Source organism: Anabrus simplex, chromosome 11 (assembly GCF_040414725.1).
Source record: "Anabrus simplex isolate iqAnaSimp1 chromosome 11, ASM4041472v1, whole genome shotgun sequence".
Taxonomy (NCBI): domain Eukaryota; kingdom Metazoa; phylum Arthropoda; class Insecta; order Orthoptera; family Tettigoniidae; genus Anabrus; species Anabrus simplex.
In genome coordinates this window covers 96,024,962-96,037,362 of record NC_090275.1, presented here as the reverse complement: position 1 = coordinate 96,037,362, position 12,401 = coordinate 96,024,962, and the positions used below count along the sequence as shown (strand labels likewise).

Sequence of the window (12,401 nt, the reverse complement as noted above, 5' to 3'; positions counted from 1 at the left end):
GTACGTATACACGACGTCACATTACCAATATTATCCGACTACGTTTTAATCATGCCTTAACCCCAGTATATTTAACTCGATTTCACATTACGAACGACCCAACTTGTTCCTGTGGAGAATCTGAGGGCGATAGTGACCACCTGTTTTTTCATTGCCCCCAATATGCACATCACCAGACCATTTTAATGCAGAAATTACTCAAAGTTCAAGTATCTTTCCCTACACGACTTTCAGTGTTGTTGCACCAACCTTCGCCTACGATCATTACTATTTTAAACGAGTACCTTGATAACACTCACATCAAATTGTAATTATGATTTAGTTTTTCAGTTGTTTTGTTCCGACATGTTTGTGAGGTGGCATTTCTAAATGTCCATGGTGAGTAGATACTGTCTCAAGGTTTTTATTACTTTCCGATCTTGTACAGTGTAACACGTTACTCCTATTCCAGCTTATTACGTTCTTTGTGTCCCTGCTCAGTACCGAATGTAATACCTCCATGAACCTCCTCATACCCGATATAATTTTTCTTCTTTAAGTGCATCTATCTACGTGTGATCATGCTAAAATTGGGCATTAGTGATGTAATCGTGTGCTTTTGGTGATATAAGTGTAATATATTAATGATCTTGTGACTGGGAAAGAAATCTTTGAATCCCAAATAAATATCCGCAAGACAAGACAAGACTCTTTGACTATTACCTTCCGTTTCTCGAATGTTGGCCTTCCTGAGTTACGAAATATGAGGCGTGGTTTCTACGGTTAAAATTATGGGGAAGTTGTGACATCACTAATGTAAACAACAAAATTTGCAAGTTAATGTTTGTCTCATTATCACTGTGAGGCAATATTCGGATTGAACGGTGATTTAATCGGCAGAAAACTCTTGTATTATTTGGAGAGTGGAGTTGCATTACTTAGGTTTATAACAAAGTGAAGTGTTATGTACAGGTACATTCTGACAGATGTGTTTAACAAGGGGACTAGAACTGTCGGGACAAAAAGGCATTCAAAAAAACTTGGTCACTCTCGTTACCAATTAGGCGATCACTCACCTTGCCCTAAAGGTGGTCTCTCTCGTTATCAGTTAGGTGATTATTTTCCTTACTGTTTAGCTGGTCACTCTCGTTACCATTTAGGTGTTCATTCCCCTTCTTACCCTGTAAGTCGTTACTCTCGTTACCATTTAACACGTCTTTATTCGAATAAAGCTTTCCCGAAAATGTCCGTGCGAGTCCCGTTGTCATGTGATTTCTTCTTTAGGCAGGTATGTATACGTTTAGATTTTATATGCAGACATACATGGACAGAAGTATTCGTACAATCATTAGGAATCGACCAGAGTATTTGTGGAACTCTCAGTACAAAAACAAGCTAAGTACTTCTGATGTACATAACTTCAACATATGGACACAGCAATTTTACTATTTTAACATTCTTCATACAAAAGAAAAATTAGGCTAATCATCTCTTCATACAAGTTTTAAGCCAAACAAAAGTTTTTGTGCACTCATCTGACGTTAATCTTCTCGAACCATTGTTAATGTTGCCTCTCAGTACTTGGTGTGCCTGCGTCATCTATGAATCACATTCATCAGTCTCTTGCTCATATTATGCACCAGATTTCTTGTCTCTGCAGATTCAATTCTTTTAGCTGAGATATACTGGAAGTGTGATGTTTTTGTACATTTTCAGTTCACTCCACAGGTGCTCAATAAGATTGAGATCAGGACATTGTGGGGCACATTATTAAGGATGCATAGTCAGACAATCTTGGCTATAGGCCCTATGCTTGGGATCATTGTCATGCTGGAAGTAGTATTTGTTTCACAAACCCAGTTTCTCTACACTTATTTTTAATTTTTTTTCAGAATATGTAAATAAGCAAATCTGTCCATAGTTCTGTCAGTAAAACTTGCTCCACAACAACAGATGCAGACATACACCGCCAGACCATAACACCACCTCTACCATGCTTAACAGTAGCATGGAGATTCTGGATGTCAAGAGCAGTATTGGGCCTCCTCGAAATCAAAACAGGGTCATCGTTATGAAACAGGTTGAATTTACTTTCATCCGAGAAAACTATGCTGTTTCAGAAAGCGAGGCCCTTACTTACATAAGCTTTTACGAACTCTAATCTGCCCTTCTGAATCTTTTTGCTTATGTAGGGACATTTTCTGGGTACCCTACGGTCATAATACTGAAAGAAGCGTTCTGACATTTCTTAGATGGAGGTCCGTTTACTGCCTGCCTGGTTGGGAAGAAGGGAGTAGGGGGTATAGTTGCCATACAAATGTGGGCAGACCAATTGTGGTTTTACACGTTACAAATTTCATGGTTAGTCCGTATTGAAATGTACATTAAGTCAATAATGTTACAAGCGTTTATTATTGTCCACCTGTTCAATAATTTTCAATAATCTTAATTTTTAAGAACTAATTTATATTGAATAGGTGGACAATAATAAACGCTTGTAACATTATTGACCCATTGTGGTTGCCGTGGAGATAAGCCTCAATCAATTACTACTGATCTGCATAGTTGCCTGGGTGGCAGATTCCCTATCTGTTGTTTTCCTGCTGGGCTGAGTAGCTCAGACGGTTGAGGCGCTGGCCTTCTGACCCCAACTTGGCAGGTTCGACCCTTGCTCTTTCCGGTGTTATATGAAGGTGCTTGAATACTTTAGCCTTGTGTCGATAGATTTATTGGCACGTAAAAGAACTCCTGCAGGACTAAATTCTGGCACCTCGGCATCTCCGAAAATCGTAAAAGTAGTTATCATCATCATTATCTAAAGGCTTTGCCTTGTCGCTGTAACCATTGATCTCTCTGCGATCCTTTTCATCTCTCTATAACCTTGGCATCCCATCATCTCAACTACCTATTCAACGATCTTCTTCCTTGGTTTCCCTGCGCCTTTCTTTCCCATCACCTTGCCTTCGAACAAGTTCTTTTTGAAGTCATTATGCCGGAGAATGTGACCAAAATCTTTTTCCTTTTTATCCTTTTCTCCTTTTTATCGTTGTTATTAAATGTCTCTGGGTGTTTATTTCTCTAAGCACTCCTTCAGTAGTTTTCTTCTCAATCCAGCTAGTTCTTGTCATCTTCCTCTATAGCCACATTTCCACTGCCTCTAGTTGTTTCACGTCTTCCTTCAAGAGAGTCCATCCTTCACAGCCATATAGCAGCACACTCCAAATTAATGTTTTGATAAACAATTTCTTTTGTTCGGTATTTAGGGATTTGTTAATTAAGAGGTGATGCTTCTCCTCAAAGGTTTTCTTACACAGGGAAATTCTTCTTTTCATTTCCACAGTACATCTGTTGTCATCGGTAATAACTGATCCTAAGTAGCAGAACTTGTGCACCTGTTTAATTAAAATATTTCCAATTCTGAGATGTGTTGCCAGCTTTGTTTTAGATTTGCTTACAACTGTAACATTAGTTTTATTTACATTAATGTTAAGTTGTAAATATTTTAAGATGGATGTTAATTTGTTGGGCATGATCTGCATGTTCTTCTCATTGTCAGCCAGAAGTGCAATGTCGTTGGCAGATCTAATACAGTTTACAGTTGTTCCATTTATTTTAATGCCAAGTGTTTTTGATCTAAAAATTTTCATGGCCTCTTCAATGTACAGATGGTGATAAGGAACACCCCTGTCGTACTCCTTTCCTGATCCTCACCTTGCATACTGTTTCATTACTTTCAAAAGAGGTTTAGTATTGCTTTTCTGTCTTTCCAGTCCAAATGAATATCCTTCATAACTCTGTACAGTCTTTTCCATTGTACATTATCAAAAGCTTTTTCCATGTCTACTGAAGGTACAAATGTATTTCTGTTAAGCGCTAGTCTCCTCTCCAAGATTTTTTTTAAGTGCTGTAATAGCTTCTCTTGTTCCTTCTCCTTTCCTGAACCCAAACTGATCATCTAGATTCTGCTCAGTTTTAATTTTGATTTTTTTTTTTTTTTTTTTTTTTCTTAATATGCATGTGAATATTTTTGCTGCATGTGAAACAAGGCTTTGTATTCTGTAGTTGGAACATTCTGTTGAATCTCCTTTTTTTGTGCAGAAATACTGCTGTGCTTTCTCTGACATGGCCTATCTCAATTTTCATAGCAGTACTTGGTGAGTTCATCCTTCAGCTTTTTTCCAGAGTTTATCCACAGTACAGCAGGCAGTTTGTCTGATCCAGGAGCCTTTTTCTTTTTCAGCTGTTGCAGTGCTGTTTCAAATTCACTTCTCACTATGGGAGGACCTACTTTATCTTGTGAAACCTGCTTTTGTTTTATGATGTACTCATCTACATTGTCAATTTCTTCTCCATTATATAGATCCTCCAAATACTCTTTCCATCTCTTCATTACCTACTTATCTTCTATTAACATATTTCATTCCTTATCTTTGATTACACTGGATTTCATTTTAGTCTTGAATTGCAATCTTTTTATTTGATTGTATGCTCTGTCAGCATTTCCGATTTTCATATAATGTTTTATGCTTTTCAGTCAGTCAGTCAGTCAGTCAATCAATCAATCAATCAATCAATCAATCAATCAATCAATCAATCAGTCAGTCACTACTGATGTGCATTTAGGGCAGTCGTCCAGGTGTCAGATTCCCTATCTGTTGTTTTCCTAGCCTTTTCTTAAATTTTTGCAAAGAAATTGGAAATTTATTGAATATATCCCTTGGTAAGTTATTCCAATCCCTAACTTCCCTTCCTATAAACGAATATTTGCCCTACTTTGTCCTCTTGAATTTCAACTTTATTTTCATATTGTGATCTTTCGTACTTTTAAAGACACTACTCAAACTTATTCGTCTACTGATGTCATTCCACCCTGTTTCTCCACTGACAACTCGGAACATACCACTTACTTGTAGGATGCTAATTAATTTATTATTTAACCACCTATTCAATACATTAAAATGTATTGAATGTATTAAAATGTATTTAATGTATTGAATAGGTGGTTAAATAAGAAAATTAATTAGCACCCTACAAGTAGGCCTATAGTATCTTCAATACAGAACCATAAGCAACACACCACTTAGTCGAACAGCTCGTCTCCTTTCTCTCAAGTCTTCCCAGCCCAAACTTTGCAACATTTTTGTAACACTACTCTTTTGTTGGAAATCACCCAGAACAAATCAAGCTGCTTTTCTTTGGATTTTATCCAGTTCTTGAATCAAGTAATCCTGGTGAGGGTCCCATACACTGGAACCATTCTCTAGTTGGGGTCTTACCAGAGACTTATATGCTCTCTCCTTTACATCCTTACAACCCGTAAATACTCTCATAACCATTCACAGAGATTTGTACCCTTTATTTATAAACATATTTATGTGATTACCCCATTGAAGATCTTTTCTTATATTAAAACCTAGGTTCTTACAATGATCCCCAAAAGGAACTTTCACCCCCATCAACACAGTAATTAAAACAGAGGACTTTTCCTATTTGTGAAACTCATAACCTGAATTTTAACCCCGTTTATCATCATACCATTGCCTATTGTCCATCTCACAACATTATCAAGGTCATTTTGCAGTTGCTCACAATCTTGTAATTTATTACTCTGTACAGAATAACATCATCTGCAAAAAGCCTTATCTCTGATTCCACTTCTTTAGACATATCATTGATATATATAAGAAAACAATGTCCAATAATACTGCCTTGAGGAATTCCCCTCGTAATTATTATTATTATTATTATTATTATTATTATTATTATTATTATTATTACTTTTTTTTTTTGCTAGGGGCTTTACGTCGCACCGGCTCGTAATTATTACAGGGACAGATAAAGCTTCGCCTACAAATGTTATCCATCTTTCTTTTGCCTCTTTTCTGTGTAACCAGGTTTTTTAGTTTCTTATAGTTTATTATACCTTCTGAAGTATTTTTCTGGTGTTCTTTATTTCTTTCCTGGATGAGATTTTGTATTTCTTCAGTCATTCAGTTCTTCCTGGGTTCAAGCATCATTTTTTCCAAGCAGTTCATCTGCTGCCGTCGTAGGTGAAGCAGCGTCCCAATCTGTTTCGTTGTTGTTGTCGTTGTTGTTGAACATGATTGTGTCTGTCTTTTCTTCAAATGCTACTTGTGTTAATGGATCATTTAACTTCTCTAGATTCCATTTCTTGCTTCTTGGTTTCCTTAACTTCTTCAGCCTAATTGACATTTTTTTTTCCTATTTGCTTTACGTCGCACTGACACAGATAGGTCTTATGGCGATGATGGGATAGGAAAGGCCTAGGAGTTGGAAGGAAGCGGCCGTGGCCTTAATTATGGTACAGCCCCAGCATTTGCCTGGTGTGAAAATTGGAAACCACAGAAAACCATCTTCAAGGCTGTCGACAGTGGGACTCGAACCCACTATCTCCCGATTGCTGGATACTGGCCGCACTTAAGCAACTGCAGCTATCGAGCTCGGTAATTGACATTTTGATAATCAATACGGATTAAAACATGAGATTAGTCACTTGCAATCGGTTATTATCTCCGAAAACCTTCCATGTGTAACGTCTTCTATTAGGCATGTCAAATACAGTGTTCATTATGGTCATGTCCTGTTCTTCACAGAAGTCCATCATACGTTCTCTATCATTTGTTCGTCCTAGACGGAATCTGCCAGTAACTTTTCTACTAATATTGCTGCCAACCAGAGCATTGAAGTCTCCCATTATGACTGTTATCTTTTTCATTGTTTAGTTTAATTATATCTTCTATTTTATTATACATTTCCTCAACTTCGTCATGTCCAGTAGTAGGGATGTATACCTGTATTATTACTATATCTGTTGGTTTGGCAGCTATTTTCACCATCATTATTCTATCATCGACATGATATGTGTTTAGCACGTTGTTTGCCCACTTCTTTCCTAATATTATAGTTAACTCCATATTGTCCACCATTTTCATTTCCGCTGTACACAATTCTGAATGGGTCACTGGGGAAATCACCTTTGCTAGGCCATCTAGTTTCATATAATCCCAGGATGTCTATTTTGTTTCATCCATAATTAGAGTTCTTCTGGTCTTCCTGTTCTTAGCATTGTTCTTGCATTACATGTCCCTATTTCAATCCCTTCTCCAAACTTCTGAGGTTTTCGCTTGCTGACCACCTGGGATATCTCAGTTACTCCTCTGCCAGATCTTAGTGTCCAAGTACCATGATCAGTAGTATCTAAGTTACAATTCATACTACCCATGGTTGCTGTTTGTTTCCTGTTGCCTTCCACATTGCAGTTTCACTGCCATTCAGACACCTTTTAGTCCTGCAATGTGCTGATACTGATAGCACTGCTTCCACTCCCAGGAAGAGAGACGACTCCACCTTTCCAGCTGTTGGGACATATCTTCATCCACCGTTCAAGCCGTTTGTCCTCTTCACCTGTAACCCTAGGTAGGGGCCCTATAACAGGGTGCTACCATCCAGGACCAGATGGACCCTGGTTTTTTAATGAAGTTTATACTCCTCCTGTTCCTCCTTCCTCATCACTTGCGAGATGAGGCTCCGGGCTTGCAACCGGCATAGCAGAACAGTTAAACAAATAACATTATTATTGTTATTGTTGTTTTCCTAGTCTTTTCTTAAATGATTTCAAAGAAATTGGAAATTTATTGAGCATCTCCTTTGGTAAGTTATTCCAGTCCCTAACTCCCCTTCCTATAAACAATATTTTCCCCAATTTGTCCTCTTCATATTGTAATCTTTCCTACTTTTAAAGACACCACTCAAACTTATTCGTCTACTAATGTCATTCCACGCCATCTCTTCACTGACAGCTCAGAACATACCACTTAGTCAAGCAGCTTGCCCTCTTTCTCCCAAGTCTTCCCAGCCCAAACTTTGCAACATTTTCGTAATGCTACTCTTTTGTCGGAAATCTCCCAGAGTAAATCAAGCTGCTTTCCTTTGGATTTTTTTCCAGTTCTTGAATCAAGAAATCCTGGTGAGGGTTCCATACACTGGAACCATACGCTAGTTGTCTGGCATGCTGGCTAGCTTGTGTGCTTGTAGTTGCCAAACCTCTCACTTCTGAACGGTTTGAAAGAACGAGCAAGTGAGGGGAAGGAGAAACAAATGCAGGAATGTGGCAACACTGTGCAATGCTCCTTCTTCCAGCCCAATCTGTCAGAATGCTTCTTTCAATATTAGGGGTATAGCTGTGTATCAAGCACAATATTGATGAGACGCCTTATTCCTCAGGATGTCACTTGATTTCCGAGCTCTTTTCCAGCATAAGTAGATGCCGTACTAGATGTAGATTTTTAGTCCTTCTTGATCATTTGCATCATGCCTCGTTTGCCTGGTGGTCAATTTCAGTGAAGGACCAACTCTTTCTTTGTTTATTAGCAAATTCATTTCTTTGAATCACTTAATTATACTCTTATTGCTTAATTTTATTTGCAATTTCAGAATTCGGTTTCACAAGTTAATGATACAATCAGCTGTCTCATTTCCACTGCAGTTTCCTTTCCTTGCAACCCATTTGAACTATTTGTATCCCACCAGTCACTCAGTACACTCGTTTAAGATGCTGTCTGCAATTGAGTGTGGTAGGCAACTAGTTTGTTCATTGTTTCCTTGTACACAGCCAAGTGCACGAATACTTTTGTTCAGGAAGAACTAGGCATTACTATGTAAATATTTCTCGTTTTCATACACAAATATGGTCTTGCATTTGTGTCTGATCTGTGGTATTATGGGAAATCTTGTGCATGTTACCAAGGGGAATAGAGAATGCACACAAAATATTAAGAGTTATAAGCTGCTTACTGTAACATGTTTTACTGTATGAATACTTACTGTCCATGTTTGTATGTGTGTTGAATTGTGAAAATACTTGGACATTGTCATTTTTAATATGTTGAAATATAGTGCATGTGTGTCCAACCCCAACCCTTGTACTTCTTCTCTATGGTGTTGGGATTGAAGTGAGATGAATCTTCATAGTAAGTTTTATGACAGATGCCCTTCCTGACGTCAACCTCCTCCCAGGAGGTAATGAGATGTAATTAATGATGTGATATAGTAGGAAGGCACATAGCCTGCTGGCACATAGCCTACTCCTGTTGAATAGCACCAGGGAGTCTACTTGAGTGTCTTATCCTATTTGTTAGCTCTACCCCTGATCTCCAGTCTCCTCATAGTTCTTCATTATTTTGGAACCTCAAGTTATTCCCCGTAAACTAATTTATTCATATTACAGCAAACCCCATGACACAACAGCCGCAAAGGGCCATGGAGTACCATGCAACAGCTGCTCAGCCCGAAGGCCTGCAGATTACGAAGTGTCGTGTGTTTGGCACGATGAATCCTCTCGGTCATTATTCTTGGCTATCTAGACCGTGGCTGCCATCTCACTGTCAGATGGCTCCTCAATTGTAATCATGTAGGCTTAGTGAACCTTGAACCTGCCCTCAGATCCAGGTAAAAATCCCTGACCTGGCCGGGAATTGAACCCGGGGTCTCCGGGTAAGAGGCAGGCACCCTACACCTACACTGCGGGGCTGGCTTTAAGAATACTTACAGATAAATTATTAACAATCTAGTTCTTTTACCCATAGGTACCAAGAATTTATGGAGACAAAACTACATACCTGATAGTAAGTTATACAGCTAAACAATCTATATATATAAAATAAGAGTTTTGTCTGTACATTGCTCAGAATTTGAAAAGAATGGTATTTCTGTATCGGCCATGTCCACAGTAACAAGGAAATGCACTGTTCACTTTTCTGTAATTTCTGTCTGTATGTATGTACACGCATCACTAGAAAATGGCTAAAGATAATTTAATGAAAATCGGTATGCAAAGTCGGGGAATTAGTCGCTACAAACTAGGCTATAAATAATTTTATTCACACGGAGTGAAATAGTAGTTTAAGGGAAGGCCAAAAATGTAATTCATAAATATTTACGTTATGTGTGGTTCTATCTCAATGAAAATTGGCATGCATAGTTGGAGAATGAGCCATTATAATCTAGGCTATGAATCATTCTATTCACACTGAGTGAAATGGTAGTTTAGGGGAAGGCATAAAATTTAATTCTCAAATATTTAAATTATTATTGGTCGTATCGATAAATACTACATAACCAAAGTTATATAGAATTAAATTTCTGACAATTTATGTCTTATACATTTTTACCGTACCGACTGTGATAACACAGATATTCATGTAATTGTAATTTTGTTGTTAAGTCCATATCAACGCCGAGCCATGAGAAAATTGGTTAACAGAATGTAGTGAAAAGCTGCATATAGAGTTGGGGAATGAGAAACAACAGTCTAAGCTATAAACAAATTTATTCATCCTGGGTGAAATTGTAGTTTAGGGGAAGGCGCCTAAAATGTAATTTTTAAATGCCTATGTTATTGGTGCTATCGAAAAATATTGCATAACAAAAGTTATAGGGAATAAATTTCCGATCATTTATGTTTTAATCAGTTTTACCGTACCGACTATGGTAAGAGTGGTATTTCAGAGTCGGAAGAAAACTAAATGTGAAGACCTACAATATCAAAAGCATTGATCAACAATAACATTACATTGACCATTGTTTGATGTGATGTTCTTTGTCTCTTATGCTGCCTCTCAACTCCAATAGATGGGATTAGTGCCGCGTACCGAGTATAACAGCCTGACTGGAATATTAGCGGGAAATAGCTGGGGAGTTAGAAAACTTTCTTCTTAACATGCCATTCTCTGGTTCATACATTTTCTGATACAGCTGGTACGTAACACACAGGTTCATTATAGTATTCCAGCTATGCGATCCCTAATTTGACGAGCTGTTTTGAATGAGCAGTGTGCATACTTAAGGCAGAGTCTCACTTAGTAGTAGTAGTAGTAGTATGGCCTGGTATAGAATAACCATTTAGACCTATTCCAAATTATAGCACCACAATTCACTAAGTACCTCAAAATTCGACCTTGAAAAGATCCGTTTCTTAATTATAGCTTCTTCCTCTTTACTTTTATTAAATTCTACATTCATTTTATTCCAAATTAACAGTGAAGAGTGGGTTTCTGCTCTGGCTTGGAGGAAAAATTTGCCTCCAAGTCAGGTAGATTTTTCCGCCACCAGTGCAGTGAATTAAGATTTTCCGACTCATTGGGTACTCCTAGGAAAGAGATTAGTAGAAGGGCATAGTTTATGCCATGGGAGTCTCCACTATTCGACCCCCTCTCTGCCGAAAAAAGACGTAGGGTGTTCACGGATCACGGCTATCTGCGGCTTTGATCATTCCAGCTCTGGAACTTTGGACTATTAGATCGCCAGCGTAGTCCTGTTCGTTAAACATGAGAAAATGTGCAGTTTTTCATTTGATTGAGTATTTTATATGATATTGCTTTTAATCGCTACTTTCCTACCAATGTGTTTTTAATGACCTATGTTGACTTCAGTTAGGAAAACCACAAGGTCAGTCTCTCTGAGAATCCAATCCCATAGCGAAGCATGGGTACATCAGCTAGTAATTAATACTTCCTGGAATGATACTAAAGTTGCCTGTATCTTTATGAAGCTCCCCCACATTTTGAGCATTGAGTGGGTGATGATGAGGCCAGAATTTAGTTTGGCATTGCCTCTACTTGTGTCCACCCCATTTGGTAGTTGCGGTACAGTGCATCTACGGTATCCCATGCCTGTCGTAGAAGGCAACTGAAAGGAGAAACACGGGCTGTCAACGTGGGAGCATGGGTTGATGATCACGGGTCCTCTAGTTGGTGCCCAGCATTATTTCAGCTTGTGCCAGCTTCCTCTCTTCGATCTTTCCTATCTGACCTCCTTTGATTAACTCTTGTTCTTTTCCGACCATGACGGTATTAAGTTTGCGAGCCCTAGGAAGTCTTTAATTTTCATTCTCTCCATTGTGTCCCTTGCCTTTCTTTTTCAGAAACCTTCATTTTTCAAAGGATTGGACCTCTTCCTTTTTTCCCTCTGATTAGTGTTAAGAGGATGGTTGCCCAGTTGTACTTCTTTATAAAGGCAATAATCACTACCCCAGCCCACCTGGTGGCCATGATTGATAAGGCATTGAAGTCTAAACGGCCTGACACAGTGTTTAGCCGGTGCGAGTCTCGTTGGTCGAAAAAAAGTCACCGAATGTTGGCCGGCAAGGTAGGGGAGGTGGTGATGTACAATTTCTAATCACTTACTTGTGTGCCAAAAGTCTGGATTAAATTCCAAACCTCTTCACAGTGCTCATATGGAGTGAGGGCATATGATGTTCATGGGATTTGTCAGTCGGATGGGGACGTTAAGCCTTGAGCAGACCCCTTGGTGCTATTCGACAGGAGTAGGCTATGTGCCAGCACCGGGTTTCACCCTCTCCCTTCCTACTATCATAGATCATGTCATTCATAGCGTCTCAACTC

The 12,401-nt window shown here is 38.6% G+C and overlaps 1 protein-coding gene across 1 annotated transcript in view; it reads left to right on the top strand.

The window, feature by feature from the left end:
- The first annotated feature begins 755 nt into the window (after nucleotides 1–755).
- LOC136883062 (persulfide dioxygenase ETHE1, mitochondrial) overlaps nucleotides 756–12,401 on the top strand; it is a 98,111-nt gene continuing 86,465 nt past the window's right edge. The window contains exon 1 of the mRNA XM_067155210.2: nucleotides 756–1,267. Coding sequence (XP_067011311.2) covers nucleotides 944–1,267 — 324 coding nt within the window. The 5' untranslated portion in view covers nucleotides 756–943. The remainder of the gene's footprint in view (nucleotides 1,268–12,401) is intronic.